At 47.2% G+C, this 19,358-nt stretch overlaps 1 protein-coding gene across 1 annotated transcript in view; it reads left to right on the forward strand.

Moving 5' to 3' along the window:
• Window positions 1–19,358, forward strand: part of CRB2 (crumbs cell polarity complex component 2) — a 54,916-nt gene that overhangs the window by 13,752 nt on the left and 21,806 nt on the right. Inside the window, exons 2-6 of the mRNA XM_032767636.2 lie at window positions 5,071–5,772; window positions 8,062–8,257; window positions 9,055–9,194; window positions 9,644–9,826; window positions 10,803–10,916. Of these exons, the coding sequence (XP_032623527.1) occupies window positions 5,071–5,772; window positions 8,062–8,257; window positions 9,055–9,194; window positions 9,644–9,826; window positions 10,803–10,916 (1,335 nt within the window). The remainder of the gene's footprint in view (window positions 1–5,070; window positions 5,773–8,061; window positions 8,258–9,054; window positions 9,195–9,643; window positions 9,827–10,802; window positions 10,917–19,358) is intronic.

The following is a 19,358-nucleotide window of genomic DNA, read 5'->3' on the forward strand; positions in this document are numbered from 1 at the left end:
GTAAGTGTCACAGCTCTTGTGTGTAGCCGTGAGACCCTGTACTTGTCATCAAATCTTTTTTCTATGATCGAGTGAGTCTTCATGAGGCACACAAATTAATGAGCAGCATAGTCACATGGTGAACCAAAGCAGAGAAGTGGGGAAGGCTCTAAGAGATAGGACAGCCTTTTGTCTGTTGTGAAAAAGGTTTGGGAAAGAGAGGGCACGTTACCCGTGTCTCGGGCTCTACTGTGGGTAGTACTTGATCTGTCTATGTTCATGCAGGCAGAATAGTGCACACACCTGGTTGGAGCTCGCAAAGACCCTTTGCTGCCGCCAGTCCTTGCTGGCTGTGTTGGAATGTGACCTGTCCCACGCTGCCCAGTGTGTGCATGCACTGCAGTCAGAGAGAGAGACCAATGGCGCAGTGTCAGTACTGGCTCTTGCATTGTTCGGTTCTGTCCATTCTGACACCCAGCTCTGCTCTTGAACATTCACTTCTGGAAGTAGCTTTTCTGCATGCCAATGGGACTCCTGCCTGGACTAACATCAGGTTCTGCAGTCAGAGCAGCTAGTTTAACAAGCAGTGGGCCTAATCCCTTCTCTGGCAGGGACTGTGCTCCCAGCCTCTGGAAGGTGCAGGTTGAGACTGGCTGCTCATTAGATGCACAAACAAAGGCTCATGTCTACCACCAAATGAATCCTTGCTGCAGAACAGCTTCCCCAGCTCCCTGCTCTAATTGCTGTAGCAGATTCCAGGCAGATTTCGTCATCTCTGTTTTCTGCCTTACTGGGAATCTGTAAATAAAAAGGCTGATGGCAGAATAATGGGAGTGCTGGACAGTGCAATGCGCAGCAGCACTTTCCAACATAATGAGAGAGGCAGGAGGGGAACGGGGTAGATGTTGCTGGAATAAGAACCTTGTAAATTCCTGAGTACCCCCTGACACACACAGCTGCCCAAGGGAGACTTGGGACCATGGTAGTCTTTGGGAGGGAGGAATTACAAGGAGGTCGGGGCTGAAGCAGGCTTTTGTAAACTGAAGTCTGTGATAAATCGCTTTGGGGCACCTCTGCATACAAAGGGAGTGAGGAACTGATGGGGGTGGTGAATTGATAAAAAGCCACTAACACAAATAACTAGTGGGCATGTATAAAATGCATTGGAGCAAGGCAAACATGACCAAAAATGACCTAAGTTAATGAAAGCATGAATGGGAGAATGTGTAAGGTCAGCAGGGAAGTGACACCATGGTGTTTGTGGCTGGCAGATTTTTAGCAAATTGTATTATGTGTTAAAATGGGTCATCTTGGGCTAGTGGTAGCATGGCTGAAGGACTGAGGATAGTGAGCTGAGCATTGTGTCTGGGCTGTACAAATCTGCTGGGCATTTGAGTTCTGGCTCCTCTGCAGCTGCAGTTGCTGGAATTTCTTGGAGGTCTGTTCCTTTCAGTAGGTAGCCCAGGATAATATACAGTAAGAGAGTGGACTGGACAGAGGACCAGGCACACACTGGCTTCTGAAAACAAGGTTAGCTCCAAATGCTAGTGATCCCAGGACTTACAATGCTAGATAAAGTTGGAACTGTCTCAACAGGAATGGTAATTATGTCTCAGATTTGGTTTACTGTTGCATGAATTTTGAGTCTGCCTCTGTGGCCACTTTTCATACAGAAGATCATTTCCAACATATGCACTGTTCTGTTGCAAAATAGTCTGCAAGTGCCACAAAATGATGCCACATGTGTGAAACCTGCCTGCAGTGTCCTGGCTTTCCCAACCTTTCTGTTGTGGAGTCTTCTGCAAGCTGGGATCCGGAGCTGAATGAAGATCTGTTCATCAAAAAGCAGCACCAAGTGTGTGTGCATGCTGTCTTGTCCTTTTATTTTACATTGTGGATGGGGCTACTTTTGTCAGTGAATCCAGGATGTCCCTCCCAGCTTAATATGTTTGCTAAACTTCTGCAAGTAAATCCCAGTCTGAAGTTCACTGAACTGAAGCCTCTATTTTCTCTAAATAGAGGAAACTGGTTTATCTTACAGACAACTGCAAAATATCCGTAACTGGTCATGAAGCCCATTTGAATTGTACAGGACAGAGTATGCTGCTTCTGCTAGGACACAGGCCTATCTCCCCAGATGAAAGTAACCCCTGAGCACTGAAGCAAAATCCCATCAGAATCAGCTGGTCCAAGATAATTCCCCTGCCAGTTCACCTGCCACAAGGTTTATAACAGTTCTGATTGATTTGACTTGACAATTTAAGACTCTTAGGCTTTACCCCTGCATGTAATTAAAGCAAGAAGACAGTGACCGACACTGTCTGAGCTTTGGCTGGCCTGGCAGGAAGGAGTATCGGGAGTTCTTGGGAGTGAAATACTGTTGTACGTTTTAAAGCTGCTCTGTGTTATCAGAGCACATCATGGACACAGGGATAGATCATTCCAGTCTGATAAAGGGGCCCTTATGGAAAATTCGGCTTAGGGTGTGACTGTCTCCTTTTCTCATAAAGCACTTAAATGGAAACCATAATAAAATGGGGGTAAATCTAATCCAGGGGAAACGAGGTGTGTGTGACACCATCAGTTATCCTTAAGCCTACACAAGCATGTTAGACACTTTCAGTAAAGGTCTCTAGTGCATTTCCCTGCTCTGCCTATGTGGGAAAATGCAGGAAGGAGAGGCTGAGGAAGTATTAACAGCACTGCAAGCCTCTCTCATTACTATTACTCTGTATTTACATAGTACTTTACAAGCATTAGCATCCCACCCGGGCAGCTGCATAAGTAACTAGTCTTCCCAATGACAGAGGGGTTCATGGAATCTGAGGCAGAGAGGTCGTGCAATGGCCAGGAACAGCCACAGGGAGTCTCTGTCAGAGACATCATTACCATTTGAGAATTCCAGGCTGCCAGGCCTCTTTTCCGACCACTAGCTCTTGCTTTCAAATGATAATACATCTGTCTGAGGTCTAGCTAGAGTGGCACAGCCCTGTTACATCTCACCTGAGCCCTTGCTAATATGTTAAGGGCTTGGCTACACTGGAGAGTTGCAGCGCTGGTAGTGGGTTTACAGCGCTGCAACTTACCGTCCACACTTGCAAGGCACATACAGCGCTGCATCTCCCTGGCTGCAGCGCTGGCTGTACTCCTGCTCTGCCTGGGGTATAACTATTGCAGTGCTGGTGATGCAGCGCTGCTCCGCCAGTGTGGCCACCAAAAGCGCTGTAATTGGCCTCCAGAGGTATTCGGAGGTATCCCAGAATGCCTGTTCAGCCACTCCCAACAGCACTGCAAATGTGGCCACACTGCAGCACTGGTAGCTGTCATGTGGTCACACTGCAGTGCTTTCCCTACACAGCTGTACGAAGACAGTTGCAGCTGTACAGCGCTGGGAGTTACAAGTGTAGCCATACCTTAAGGTGCTTACTTTAAATGCAGAGAAACTTCCCACATCAGTGGCCTATTTTCCCCTTCTCCTTGCTGTATTTTTGTAGTGTCACCTGCCTGAATATGATTGCAGGCTTTCAGCTTTGAGGCCTATGGGTAGGGGGGGTCACTCATAAATACAGCGATTCAGATCTGGGAAATTACTGTACATTCCCAGTCTTGAAGGGGCTCTGACTGCACTCAGTACACTTCCCTTGACTTGGCAGCTGTGGGCTTTATTTGTGGTTCCCAGAGTGAAAAATGAATTGCAGAAAGCTCTTGGAGTCCCTTTCCTACCCTCAATGTCAAACAGCCTACCTTTCATAAGAACATAAGAATGGCCATACTGGGTCAGACCATGGGAGAATCTGGGTTGAATATTTGGGAGCTGAACCCAAGATTTAATTCTGAGCATGCCCAGATTCTGGGACCCTCTGTCTGAAGCTGAGCTTCCATTTGGTCCCATAATACCCCAAGCCCACTGTGTGTCTCCAGCATTATCTGCTCCTCCTCATGGCCTCCCCCATCACTGGCTTCACTGCAGCAAGAAATCACTCCTTTCCCTTTTGAGGCATAGTGTGTTTAGTCAGTGATTACTGGGTTGCTCTTCTTGTGGTCAAAGACTGTGTGTGAAATAGGCTAGTTTGGAACATTTATAGCCGCAGCTTCTGCTCACTGGGGTTCTGGCTAAGAAAAATACATTCCTTGGGAGTGTGGGATGGCTGGAATTGGGAGCAATGCTAACTCCTTGGCATTGAGCTGTAAATCAGTGCAGGCTTGATAAGGTCAGCTGGCCTGTGGTTTGTTAACTTGGTATGTAGCTCACCTCTGCCACTTATTTTGGGTCATAGATTCCCTTCATATCAAGGGAAGTTGCACCAAGTTTATCTATGGAAAGGGTAGAGAAAACATATGTAAAGGACGTAAACAAGTGTGAGCAGAGATCCATCAGGTTGGTTTAAGAGTGTGCATGTTAGATGGATGATTTAGCCAGATAACTAGAGGCAGAGGTGTAGGAGGGGTGGGGAATGCAAGAAGAGGAAAGATGGCAAGAGGAGGGAGAGAGAGAACACCCAGGGCGAGAGGCATCTTTCGGTATGAAGGTATCAGGCTTGTTTGGGCTTTAAAGCTCAAAACTAGCCCCCGAAACCACTCAGCAGAGAGTGCAGATCTTAGAGCACCGGTATCATGTGCTGCCAATAAAATACTAAGTGGCCACTGCATCTGCACCAGCTTCATCCTGGGAATGTTTTTAAATTGATCTTATTGCAATAGTCTCTAATCTCAAGGTGACGCAGGCATGGATAGCAGGAGCAAAGTCTGTGGCTGAGCAGAAAGGTTACAGCCTCCTGGCCAGGCACAGATGGGAGAAAAGCCAATTTGTTCGCTGATGTCATATGATTGCCCCAAAACAACTGGCGATGTAACAACGCCTCTCAGCTGTGAATGCAGATAAATGCCTTCCAAAGGGGAGTGTGTATTCTCTCCCCTGACTACAAATAATTTATCCAATGCCCATGGGAGGAGGGTGGATATTTGTGAACAATGGCCAATGCAGCCCTATTAATACTGAAATATCTACTGTGTACAGTGATTAAGGGAGGACCCCATTGGGTTCCTCCACGCTGCTAGCCCAGACTAACAGGAAGTCTCCTTTCTCAACAGGAACATCAGGCTCTGAAACTGCCAGCAGCTGCTCATCATTCCCTTGTGAGAACGGGGGAAGCTGTGAGGATTTGGAGGGAGGCTACAGGTGCCTCTGTCCCCAGCAACTAGTGGCATACATGGGCACAAACTGTGAATTCCTCTATTCTATGTGTGCTGTGCACAAATGTCCGCCGAATTGGATATGCAGTGAAACTGCAAGACTCCTGGATTATGAATGCATCTGTAGGCCTGGCTTCACAGGTGCTGAGTGTAGTGTTAATATTAATGAGTGTGAGAGTGACCCTTGTAAAGGGCCTCATTTTGAATGTGTAGATAGTGCAAATGGATACATCTGCCAATGCCAAATGGGACCAAATGGAGAAGGCTGCCGCACTGAAATATCTGTGTGCTCTAGCCACCCCTGCCAAAATAATGGGACCTGCATCGAGGGTGCTGGGATATATACCTGCAGCTGCCAACCTGGTCTCACCGGGGCCCACTGTGAAGATAACATCGACGAATGTGCCTCCAACCCATGTCAGAATGGAGCCATCTGCCTAGACAGGGTGAATGAGTATAACTGTTTCTGTGTGCCTGGGTTCCAAGGAAACCGCTGTGAAATAGACATCAACGAGTGTGCATCCCGGCCCTGTAAAAACAATGGCACCTGCCTGAATGAGATGGATCGCTATTTGTGCAAGTGTGTCCCTGGCTATACAGGTACCTTTCATTCATGTGTATTAGTCTTTCAGTAGTGTTATTTACTGCTGTTTGTACAGCTCCATCAATGCAACTGCTTGTGGCAAAACCAGCAAAAGACACAGTCCCTGCCCCAAAAAGCTTCTCATCTCTGCCTGTTTGTTACAGCTGTGAGGCTGAGCCTCTGTCTGATGTCCTGAGCTTCTGGTGTGTTTGGGAGCATGTGTGTACTAGCTTAGACCTGGCTGTCCTGAAAGAGAGGTCGTGGGTTCCTGGGGGGATGGTCGAGGCTTGGATTCACAGGGATGATGTGGATGTTGAATGGTTTGGATTCCTGGGGTTATGGGATGGGGATGGGGTTGAGACTTGGATTCACAGCAGTGATTTTGATGTGATTGGGTTTAGAGAAGGCATGGTTAAGGGGAAGCTCGGGGGGAGAGAGTCGTATTTGTCTTTAGGAAGAATAAACTTACTGGAGTTTAGGGATGTAACTAGTCTCTATCAGACTGGCCCAGGACATTTTGTCCTGTTTTTCAGGCATTTTCCAGGGCAGGAGGCTCTGGGGTGGAGTAGCTATTAGTTGTGGATTTGTTTTTCCAGCTCTGTTAAACCCTGGGAGTATTTTTCATAAGACTCTGAGTATTTCTTTGAGGTTCAGCTGTGCTGGTGATGACTCACTGTGTAATCTGCACCTGTGAGTTATCTGCAGAGGCAGTGGTGCAGGGGTCTCCTCTCCCCCAGCCCAGCTATCAGAATGGAATGCAGTCTATGCTGCAACCACCTCCCCCTGGTACCAGCCGGCACATGACCTTTCCTAGCCTTACCCATTGTCACAGGCTACAGGCGTTTCAGGAGTTATGTTGCTGTAAAGGAATGTGGGGTCACTGGGTTACAGATTACAAATGGAGCGGGGACTTGTTGCCTATCAGGCATCCAGTCACTGACTGAGTCACACTCTGGTGAAAGGCAGAGCTGGGGAAAAATACTCACTCAGGAGCAGGTGCTGTTTAGAGCTTAAAATGACCCTTAGATTTAGAGTGTAAAACACAACTCAGTGTTTGCCCATCAGTTTCCCTTTCACTTTCCTGCCAAGTCCCTAGTTCAGGACTATGAGTTCCCCCAGAAGGAGCTGGTGTCAGTAAGGGGTAAAACAGCCTAGGGTGTTGCAGCAGCATGCGCTGTTCCAGATGACTTTGAAGCTGGACATGAGGATTTGCATCACAGCCTCTTGGCCCTGGTCTTGCAGCCTCCTAGGGCCACTGGTCCTCACAGGCTAAGCATTTCCTGGCACTTGCCGCTGGAATCTGGGTGAGGGAAGTTTTGATGTGAGGATTGACAGGTTTTGATCTGGCAGATTATGGGGCCCACATTCCTTTAGGATTAGGGTGGCCCCGTCTGTGGCACAGTGAGCCTCTGTCAGAAAGGAGGATTAGATGGATTGGCAGGTGCCATTTTAGGGGCGATGTCAGACCATGGGCAGTTCGTTGAGGTGAGAAAGTGGCAGGATGGTTGCTGTGGGGCATCGCACAGATTTCCTTTGATGGAATGACGTTAGACAAAGATAATGGGAACATTTCTGCTGTGATTAGTGCTATTAATACTTAATGAATAAGACCATTATTATTGCTAGTACCACTATAGCTAATACTTCGTACTTCTCCAGCACTTCCCTTCTGAGGACCTCAAAGCAAGTTACAAAGTTTATAAAACTTTTGGGAGGAGGGTAAAGGATATACAGTGATCACTTCAATCACTGAAATGCAGCCGCCTCTGTGGTGGAACACAGCAGCTATGCAGAATATCACATGTAATCCGAACCAAGGGGAACACTGTGCTGCAGAAAGTAAATATCAACGGTTGAACTTGGCCACAACACTGCAGTTCACACCCTACCACTTCCCCCACCCCAAAATAAAGCAGGATGGGATTTTTGTAATGAATGTAAGGGAGCAGGACCTTGGTTTTATGTTTCATCCGGGAAGTGTAATTCATTTGCTAAATGCTGATGGAATTAACTAATTCAATGAAATCAAATACAAGTTTATGCTAGAGATTCACAACTGTTGCAAACTGTTCTCAGTTTTGTTGATTTAAAAGCAAAACCCATAAGTCTTTCCAAGATAGACTTGGCTGCAAATACTAATAAACTAAGCATTTCTTAGTATTTGTATGCTTGTCTGCTGTCCAGGAACTTATAAATTGTCATGTCTGTGTTCTAGCAGAGTGGGTTTGATATCATTGCTTTTGTGATCCCAGCTCAGAACTCCAGCCAAGTCCATAACATGGATGTTTCTCTCTTTTGTAACAAAGGTGTAAACTGTGATGTTGAAATAGATGAATGTGACTCAGGCCCTTGCCAGAATAGGGGCACGTGCACTGACCACATTGGGTTCTACACCTGCACTTGTGCACCAGGTTATGAGGGAATCCAGTGTGAGGTGGACATCAATGAATGTGCAAGCCAACCATGTATCAACGGAGGGATATGTCATGACCTTGTTGACAGGTGAGGGATTCACGCTGCTGTGGCCATTTGCATTTCAAAAGTGATTAGATATCTGACATGAGCCAATGAGACACCTGCCTGGTGTAAGTCCATTGACTTCAGAGCATGAAGGATGAATTGGACTCAGTGCTCTTTAAGCGTTTTCTCCCTCCCCCACTCCGCTTGCTATTGTTTTTTTTTTAAACTGAAGTTATTCTAAGAGCCGTTCAGCGGGGGTGTTAATGCCAAAGGACTCCTTCCACTAGCAGAGTTCCCAGAGATGCTTGAAAGAATTCCTGTTACTGTCTCTTACTGCTCCGCGATGAAAATTATTTGCAGTTTAAATGAACAATCACAAGCATCAGAAGCAGCCACCCTCCTTGACTGAGAGCATCCCTGTCTGTCTGATCCTTGCCTTTCACGTGGACTATGTAGGCTCAGAGGCTGACCTGCCTTGCCACTAATTTCTTGCAAGGATGCTCTGTTTATGGAGGTGGGACTGTCTTCTCTCAGCCCATGGGTGAGGAATTCTGCAAGGTGGACATGAGGGCTAGCAAGTTAGCCCCATGAGTTTGTTTGCCCTTACCTTCAGGGCTGCCCAGAGGATTCAGGGGGCCTGGGGCAAAGCAATTTCGGGGGCCCCTTCCATAAAAAAAAAAGTTCAATACTATAGAATACTATATTCTCGTGGGGGGCCCTGCAGGGCACGGGGCCCATTGCCTCACTCCCCCCCCCCCACAAGCAGCCTTGCTTACCTTGGAGGGGACTGGGCATTGGATTGAAGAGCTCTTGAGGTGTTCTGTTTTGTGTTCACCTAGCTACCAGTGTGATTGCAGTGACACAGGCTTTGAAGGGGAGCACTGCGAGTTGGATATCCTGGAGTGCGCCTCCCAGCCCTGTTTGAACAATGCTACCTGCCTGGAGGGTGTCAAGAATTACAGCTGTGCCTGCTGGCCAGGTGAGTAGGGAAACTGCTTCGTTCTCCTGCAGTCTGAGTATTCAGTGGCAGAGAGGACCTGCTAGGTTGCCCTGAGAAAAACCGACTCTATACTGTATGAGTCTAGTTTTTAGTACCCCCAAGTGATGGGTCTCTCTCTGCTTCTCTCGGGAGAGTCTTCCACTGGCATGAAGGTCTCAAGCAGGGAATGTGTTTTGCTGTATTGCCTGAAATTTCCCTTTTCCTAAGCCCAGGCCTTTTCTCTCCTGGGCGAGATGAATTGACTGGCTCTTGCCTCTGACACTGGTGCTGTATGCTAGGCCCTGGTGCTTTGTGCTAGATGAGTTGCAGTGTCTCAGACTCACATAAACTTGCTCCCTTATTGGCAACTGTAGTATCTTGGTGGATAGTTTTCTGTCTCCCTTCCAAGGAAGTCCTGTGTTGTGCTAGCTCTGGTGTTTGCCTGGCAGGTTACACAGGGCAGCGCTGTGAGGAGGATGTGGATGAGTGTGCTACAGACCCTTGTCACAATGGAGGCGTGTGCTTTGAGCGATCCAACCAAACCTACTATGGGACAGGACACGACTTCCTCAGCGAGTTCAGCTATAGTCAAGCTGCAGGTTTTCTCTGCTGGTGCCAGCCAGGTTTTTCAGGTGAGCTACCCACTGGGCTGTGCCCCCTAGTAGGAGCTGCACAGCTTGGGTCACAGGGAGTGAAGAGGAGCCAACTGTGCAGCAAGAGCCACCCACGTGGTGCAGAGCAAGATGGTTCTGGCTGCGCAGCTGCCTCGTGATGAGGAGTGTGTGGCTCTCCTTTGCTGTATGTGCATATTGCAGATGGCAGTAGGAGTGTAACCAGTACCACACCCTCTACCCGGAAGGCCATATCCCTCAAGGCCCTGATTTCCTGGCTGGTGCAATAGCCCACCCCCTTCCCTAATGTTCTGTTCAGTACCCTGCAGCTGGGCAAATGGCAAAATAGCCCTGGTGGCCCCTCCCATGGGCATAAAGCAAAATTTGTCCTTGCAATATGTTAGTGGGGCATTCCCCCTCTGGAGGAAACTGTTAGTCCCCTGGAGTCCCAGGTAATGTCTTAAGCCTCCTCTTGTCATGACTGCTCTTGTAGCAACCTTCCGTGTGGTTGGGATGGATAGGCAATTCTCCCTGCATGTGAAGGGCTCTAGGGGTGCTCAGCAGGGACTGCCTGTCGTGTTTTTAAAAGCGCTTATAGGAGTGTGGGGTTGGAGGGGAAGAGGATGTGCCCTTTTGAGGGGAAAATTGGAAATATAGGAGGCAGTTTTCTCTAGTTATTAGAACAGGGATCTCAGAATCAGGATTCCTGGGTTCTGATCTCACGTCTGCCACTGACTTGTGTTGTGGCCTGGGGTAAATCACTTAGCCTTTCGGTGCCTTAGTCTTCTACATTTCATAAATGGTGATTAATGATACCTGCTTGCCAGATGGGTACTGAGGGACAAGTAGCACTTTGCATCTTTGCAGGAAAGGTGCTGAAGAAGAGCAAAGAATTGTGAAAGAAGGTGTTAAGATTCCCCCTGCAGGGAATGTGCGCACATCCACTGCTTGGACTTACTGAAATAATCGTAACGAGATTGTGTTTTCACTTTCAAAGGGGAGAACTGCTCTGTTAACATTGATGAATGTGAGTCTCAGCCATGTCAGAACGGAGGGTGCTGCACCGATCTGGTTAACGGCTTCCTTTGCCATTGTCTACCAGGATACTCAGGTAATGTTGGTGATAGAATGTGTGGAATCAGGTGATCCTGGTTAGTTGATACTTATTGAGTCACTGATTTGCCATATGGTTGCATAATTGGATCCTAGGACTGGCTAGAGAAGGCTGCTGAGTGAGTTGAGATGAATCTCACTCAGAAAGCTGTGGACGCCCAGACTGGTGTAGCTATGGTGTTTCCAGATCAGGACTGAAGTGCACTGGCAGACGTGTGTGAATGTACTGTACTCCTAGCACTGGGGTACATTGGCAGTGCTGTGAATTGAGGATGTGAGCAGATCAACGGAACTGTGTGAGGGAGTTGGGCACCAGAATCTGAGGATCCCTTAGGTGTTGGCAGAGGGATATTGCACATTGCCATAGGCACCCTCTTGACGGCTCTAGAGTGGAGGTGCTATGTACAGGAACAGAAATAGTCTTTGGGCTGAAGATGTGTGAAGCCAGAGGGAGGAGGCATTTTGGGTGCTGTGGCCGTAGTCTCTCAGGGAGGCTGGGGTTGGAATGGTCGACATTTCCTAAGGGCTGTAGCAGGTTGGGGCAGGGAATGAGGAGCCTGTCACCAGCACATAAAATGATGATGATATTTCTCCTTCTCCCCTCTGGATGATGAGCCAGGGATTTGGGGTTGGAGGCTATACTCTGTTATTTAGGGAGATCAAAGGGTCTTGGTGTCATGAGCAAATGCACTGCAGCCCTTTGTTTGCTTGGGAGTGGTGGACCTGGCTTCTGCTGGAGATGCCCTTGTTCTGAGCCTCAGTTTCCCCACCTGTGAAATAGTGAGACTGGCTTGCCAGGGGAATTGTGAGGCTAAGCACATTACTGTTTGTACCTTTTGGCTGGAGGGAGGACAGTGGGGGTGGTGCCTCTAAAACAGTGTGCAGTTTAAATGTAGCAGCATCTTTTAACATCTAAGCTTAAACACAGAGCTACATGCCATATAGCTCAGACACCACAGAAACAAGAGGTGCAGAAAGGCTTGCTAGGCCCACATAGTCTGCTCCCAACTGACCATGAGAGCTGGTACTTTGGCCTTGTCTTCACTAGGAAAAAAGATGTATTTTTACCACATGCTTGCTAACATGTAGTAAAATCATCATGTGGATGGGTCCTTTATTTTGATACAAACAGGATGGGGCAAAGGCAGGTGAGAGAGATCTTCCCTAAGTGATCAGTTTTGTGTGTCTCTTCTCATCCAGCATGGAGTTTGTCTCCGTCCCCGCCACACAATCATTCTGCTATGATTGTGACAACCTTCTTTGCAGCCACAGCTGGTGGGTGGCATCCCTTTCTCTCCGTACCTTGTCACCAATCCATCTCATCTCTAACCTCAGAGGAAAACCTCTTGTCTCTTCCCTATTTTCTTTAATCTCTCTGCTAACTAACAACCTGATACCGATAAGGGGTACGGTTTATACTAAAGACATTCTCTTCTAACTGGCTTGCATTCTTCCAGCCCTCCAAGAGTAAAATATATGCTGCCCGAAATGCTGAAAGGCTGCCATCTTGTGGGAGAAAGGAAAAACTTGAAGATACAAGAGTTTTTAACTCTTCTCAGAAGGTGGTAGGTAGCAGTATTCTTGAGTCCGCACTGGGCCTTTTCTAGTCCCCATTATACCAGCATAGTTATACTAGTTTAGTTATAGCAGTATAACCTGGGTGGACGATCTTATTCCAACATGTGTGCCTTCAGTTTAGCATAAGCCCCTCTCAAGTGACATATGCTCCTCTACCAGAATACGTGTGTCCACATGGGCTACACCGGTATAACTAGAGCAGTTTAAACTTGCACCTTAGGTTGTTCTGAAAGAAAAGTCCATGTAGACAAGGCTGCAGAAATAGGCTTTATTCCAATCTCTCAACTGCTGTGCAGGGCCAGTTCCTACAGTGCTGCACCTGCAGATGCAGACCTCTTCCCAATGGAATGTTGTATAGCTCACTAAATATCTGACCATTGTAAGTCATAATTCCTGTCTGCTTGGGCCTCCAGGGCCGTTTCCTTCCCTCAGTGGCCTGGCAGCACTCTTGGGAGTCCAGAGAGCTCAGCATTTCATGTCACTTCCCCAAACTGTAGGTTTACCTAATCCTTCTGAGCCCCTGGGACTGCTCACGGAAAGAAAGGCTGACACAGGCATAGGATGAGGAGAGACGGCGCTAGAGAGTTCATTCTGTTGCATCTGTTTGGGATTCATTAGTACTCGAAGGAGATTAGAGGCAGGGTGCTGTGTTGTTAAATCACTATGTCTCCTTTGGGGTAGTTCCAAGACACAACAGTAAAAGGCTGGGAGCAGCAGGTGGGGAAGTCAAATTTTGCCTCTCTGTGAGCTCAGTGAGCTGAGTGAGTGCATGTGGAGGAGTGAAGCTGACAGGGATATAGTAGCAATTAATCTCCCCTGCTTTGTCAATTAATCCCAGTATAGTCCTGCTGGGTAAACAGCTTATTACTTCATATTAGGATCACAGAGTAACTTCATGAAGTTTCCAGTAATGTTTCTGTTCAAACCACATTTCTGTGGCAGCTTAGATCTGCCATGAGCTTGGGTTTAAGCTGCCTTCCATGATTAAAGTGAACGTGCTACTCTGATGTAGGCTGCTTTTTTCATTTTCTCTCCTGGAGCCCTTTCTTCAGTCTCAGGAATGTGGGGAGTGTTGTGGGATAACTGTGTGAATCAGCAGAAATCACCTTCCTGCATGTGTTAACTGCCTAAGTGCTGTCTCAGGCTGGAGCACAGCACAGAGCTGGGATGGCTCCAGGCCCCAGCGCACCAAGCGCGTGCTTGGGGTGGCACACCGCGGGGGGGCTCTCTGCCAGTTGCCGGGAGGGTGGCAGGAGGCTCCAGTGGACCTCCCGCAGGCATCCCTGCGGAGGGTCTGCTGGTCCCACAGCTCTGGTGGAGCATCCGCAGGCATGCCTGCGGGAGGTCCAGAGCCGCGGGACCGGTGGACCCTCCGCAGGGACGCCTGTGTGAGATGCACCAAGCTGTGGGACTGGCGAGCGGCAGAGCGCCCCCCGCGGCGTGCCACCGTGCTTGGGGCAGCGAAATGGCTAGAGCCGGCCCTGGATGGCTCTTGCCTAAAATGTAATTAGTGCCACAATAACAGACAGTAAATGGAAGCCAAGTGACCCAGTCCTGTCAGATTCACATGGCAAGACAGGACACTGAGAATAAAAGGTCTGGGAGAGTCTGTCTGCTATATGAGCCATAAAGAGTCCTGTGGCACTTTAGAGACTAACAGACGTATTGGAGCATAAGTTTTCCTGAGTGAATACCCACTTCGTCAGACTCATGCAAAGCTTATGCTCCAATACGTCTGTTAGCCTATAAGGTGCCACAGGACTCTCTGTTGCTTTTTACATATCCAGATTAACACAGGTACCCCTCTGATATATGGACCATGTGACCTCTGCAGTTTGTATGCCCTCAGGGGTAGCGGCTGTGTCTTCCTTTCCCATCGGGTGGTGCTCAGAATTCCCTGCATGGGCTGAGTCAAAGGGATGTGCAGGAGCAAAATTAAACAAAGAAGGGGGTGGATGAGTCTTTGTTGGTCCCAGAAAAGATGGCAACTGTGATAAAAACTAAAGTCATGCTCTCACCGGAGGTACAGCCAGGCTCTGAGAGATGGCTGAACAGGAGCTGGATTCAGATGATTACTGTGTTCTCTGATGAGAACAAACCAAATTATCTATTAATCTGAATTGTCTTTTGGGTGAAATGTGGCGTGTGTTTAAGTGGACAACAGTTTAGGACAGGAAGTGAGGAAGAATAGTGTATTCAGTTGAAATGGGAACTGGCATTTAGGTTGGTAGAATGTAATTGCTGAATTAGAATTTGGTCAGTTAACCCTTGAAAAAAATTATAGGAGCTGTTTTAATGACTACGAGTGGCCTAACACACAGTTTCCATCTCCTCCTAAGAATGCTGTCCAGCAGCAGGTTGCCCCCTAGCATCGTGCTCTGGCATTCAGTCATCCTGAGTGAGAGGTCAGCTTACTCTGTTCAGCCTTAGGGTATGTCTGTGCAGCAATCAGACACCCACAGAAGGCCCATACCAGCTGACTCAGGCTCAGGGGGCTCAGGCTAACTGGTTGTTTAATTGTGATGTAGATGTTCGGGCTTGGGCTGGAGCCTGGGCTCTAGGACTCTGTGAGGTGAGAGGGTCCTTGAGTCGAGGCTTCAGCCTGAGCCTCAATGTCTACACCCCAATTAAACATTAAACAGCACCTTAGCCCAAGCCCTGTGAGCTTGAGGTCAGCTGGCATGGGCCAGCTGCGAGTTTTTAATTGCAATGTCCTCTTCAGCCCTCTTGGAGAAAGCAGAAAACCCTTTTCTGTTGTATTAACAACCTTTGCTTCTCCCAATAGCTCTTTGTGCAAGAATGCAACCCAAGCCCAGACACACTTGCGGTTTTGTGTTACTTGGTACACGCACCACTCAGTGCAGTGAATTGAGGAAACAGGATTGGTGTTTTTTCCTGACTGGACAGATTAATTTATTCATACAGATATCTTCTAGGTGTCTGTTCTGTTCCAGAAATGTGACCTCTACTGTAGTCAGGGAAGGCAGCTAAAAGGTTAAGAGACTAAAGAGATTAGAAAGCCTTTAGCCCTTGGAAAGAAGAAGCCCTTCAAGCAAATACAGCAGACTGGAGCTAGCAGATATTTCCTGGGGCTGCCTTCATTTTACCTGGACGGTATATTACTTCTATGCACACACCATGGCAGCAGCAAAGAGGCTGGCTGTAAAATGTTCAAACAGATGCTTAAACTGTTTTTCAGATTCATGCAGAGGGAGTATTAGTTGGTCCTGGATAAGGCTAGAGCGAGCTTTGTACTGTTCATTTCACTCTGCGGCTCCCTACTGCATTATGGCTCCATTGTTAGTCAGACCTTCTAAACATGCTGTCAGCTGACCAGACACTGCAGGAATTTACACCCCGCACTAGTGCCTGTGTGAGCCTTGGTGTCAGATGTGATTTAACTGCATACAGTGTCTGTGATCAAAAGCATCCACTGAGATTCTGATGCTGCACTAGGCCTGTTTGGACGTGCTTGTTATAGCAGATTGTCTGACCAGAGGGCAGCATGAGATATGCCAGTTACTTCCAGCTCACCCTGGTTAAAAGGTTTAGAGGATTAGTAAAGGTGGAGCAACTGTGATGAATTAAATGAGGCTTCCCTGTTAATGAAAATGGGTGAAGCCTGGCTTAATGTCGCATCCAGAATAAGGCCAGGCAAAGATGTGAGCAGAACAACTCAAAGGGACAGAAGAGGTCTGTGCACAGAAACCGCAAACCTCCAACTGTTGCAGAGAGCTGTTGGCCCAGGTGCTGTTAGCCTCCAACAATATTTTACAAGGATAGGCTGCTGTCAGAGGACAGACTTCAGAATTCCTATGCAAAAGGCATGTTTTGTAACGTTCATCATCTTCATATGTAATCACAGTTTTGCTTGCCGGTTAACAGTGTATCCTGCCTGCATACTGCAAATGCAACAGAGCTCCTTCCTTCCCAGTGAGGAGTCTCTTGTAACAAGATCTATGCCAGAGACAAAGGTAGTGGGATTGCTGTCTGAGAGGTTTCTTCCCATCACCAGTGCTCTCAGGAAATGTCTCACTCATTCAGAGCCATCAAGGCTCTGAATGAGTGAGACACAAACATGTCAAAGAAGTCACTAACCTCCATCCAAGAAGCAACGTGTGGAATTTGGGCTGGTCCTCTTCCCAAAGCAAATACAAGTCTGTAGCACTAATCTGAAGCATGCTATTACATTAACCCTAGGAATTGAAGCAGTTACTGTTACTATTTAACAGTATTCCATGTAATGCATTTGGAGAGATGCAATGATAAATAGTGAGCCAACAGCTGAGCTGAATTGCTTGCTGCAGTCCCCCGAGGTCAAGATTTTGGTCCAGAACCTTTTTAGGTACCTGATCCTGCAGTTCCTTGGAGCAAGACAGACCCCTATGCCTGTATGCTGGTGTAAAAGTCTAACTGAAAGTTTCAAAGAAAGTCCAGTTTTCACAGATATCCCCCATTTAGTTGTATTGCAGAGGGGCATGGATCAGCGTTCAGTGGACAAAATTTGGTGATAAATCCTGATCAGGTGCTACTGGAGGCATGTTGTGCATGTGCTCAGAAGAAGAGCGAGTGGAATGTTGCTTGCAGCCATTGCAAAAGTGACTCTGATTCTTGTCATCCACAACACAGAATTAAAGAAATTAAACTCTTATTTTTGACATCATGTGAACAGTTGATATAAAGAGCTGTTCAATGCCATTTGCAATACACAACAGCACCTGCAAACAATGCTACATATTCTTGTGTGCCATCCACTTGCATCTTTTCACTTAACTATTCACATATATACAGATACAGCACCCTCTGGTAACAACTACAGGATCAGGGCTTAATTTTGCTAGTTAACCATTCAAAAATCTGTGCTTTTTAAGGGGGGTTGACATGCAAGCAACCCGATACCTCCTAAGAATTTAAATTCATGCACGTTTCTAATCCAAATGACTACTCCTCCCATGTCTCCCACATCAGATCAATGTGAAACTGACTAGTCTGTTTGGATTGATTAGGCTGGGTGAAGTGCAGAAAGTAAACCAGCAGCATGCATGACTTGTTGGAATTCTGTTAGAATGTCTGAAGGTGGCATTGGTAACCGCAGGACATAGGCGGAAGATTCAGATACTTCGGGAAAAGCTCCCCAGTTCTAAATAATCTTTCTCCGCAGAAATAAGAACTCTCCCTGCTGCAAAGCAGAAAGAAATCACTGCCATGGCCAAAACTTTTGGACCCTGCCAGATCCTGAGATAATGAGGAGATTCTGGCAGCTCAGTCTCTGCAACTGTTTATGGGGAAAGACGGATGCTTCGCTCCCTGATCCCAATGCCTAAAGTCAGTATGGTCATTAGACTGCAGGACATGGCCTCCTCTGTGTCACTGGTGATCAGGAACATTTGTTGAGGGGGTGTGTCATAAGTAGATAGGTAAGGGTTAATTTTCTTTTACCTGTAAGGGGTGGACAGGGGGGAATCAAGCACCTGACCAGAGGACCAATCAGAGAACTGGATTTTTTTTAAAGTCTGGGAGGGAAAGGAACTCGGGGTCTTTTGTTTCTCCCGGCTATGGATTGAAACAGCTTTTCTGCTAACTCCAATCTTCTTTCTAATATTCTACTATCAAGTGTGAGTACAAAGGAAACCAAGCAATAGGCTGTTATGTGCTTGGTTTGTATTTACATGGGTGTAATTGCTGGACCGGTTTAAATTGGCTATTTTTTGAATCAGACTGTGTATTCCTAATTCTTATAAGCAAGAGCCTGTAATTGACATCTTAATGCAGTGGGTTATATTTTTCTGTATTTTCTTTCTTTTTATATAAAGTTTCTTTTCCTAGTGAGGCAAGGCGGATAGAAATTCGCATGTACCAGAGTATCCGTCTCCTCAAGGAAGCACAGTGAGGGTGGGGGGAGCATTACTTCTGTGTTGACGTTCCATTGTCCATGGGCCGAGGGAACAGTTACGGATAGAGTCTAGGATTAGCTCGGTTTCCTGTGTTGGAGGGCTGTCTCTTTGGAGAAGGAAAGAGGACAGGTTTTCTGTATTGTGATGTAAAGAGATTACATCATATTCCATCAGGTTTGCTCCAGAGGGGAAGGGAGGGAATTAATTCCTTGCCTCGGTACAAACTCAGACTTCTGAGTCGTGGGGGCTTTTCCGTAGGAAGTTGGGAAGGCCAGAAGGGCGGCCCCCAAGGAATATTTGGGGAACCCGGGCTGATAGGAGCCAAAATCCTATCTGGTGGCAACGAGATAAGATCCAAGCTGGTACAAGCTTGGGGGAATCATAGTAAGCACCCAGATTTTGGACGCTAAGGTCCAGATTTGAGACAGACGCTTACCACAGGGTGACTGGCAAAAGCTGTTTGTTGGCTGGTAAGGAGATATTGGCGCAGAGGCATTGGTTGGGATGAGGACACTTGAAGTAAGTTGTGTGGTCAGGGAGAGGTTGTGAGCGGTTGCTCCTTGGCATTCAGAAACTTCAGCATCTTCCTTCACTTTTATCCACTTAATCAGTTTTATTCTATTGCTCTTTCTTGTCATTCTTTTTCCTTTCTCCCTCATTGGCTTCAATGAAATCACTCATGAGAGTAAGGGCTGCAGTAGCTTTTGTTTGCCAAATATTGCAGAATGAACACACGCAATGAGATAACAGGGCAAGTGGAGGAATGAAACTCTCTGGATGAAATCATGGGCCCAGTGAAGTCAATGGGAGTTTTGCAAAACTATCATTGATTTCAGTGGGGCCAGGATTTCACTCTCCGTGTCTGGGAAGTGCTCCATTTGTTGTTACCTGCAAGTCAGTGGTAGATACACAGCTTTTCTTCGTAATCCAAAAATGGAAAAATTCTTATTTGGGCCCTAATTGTGCCA

Source organism: Chelonoidis abingdonii, chromosome 24 (genome assembly GCF_003597395.2).
Source record: "Chelonoidis abingdonii isolate Lonesome George chromosome 24, CheloAbing_2.0, whole genome shotgun sequence".
Lineage (NCBI taxonomy): Eukaryota > Metazoa > Chordata > Testudines > Testudinidae > Chelonoidis > Chelonoidis abingdonii.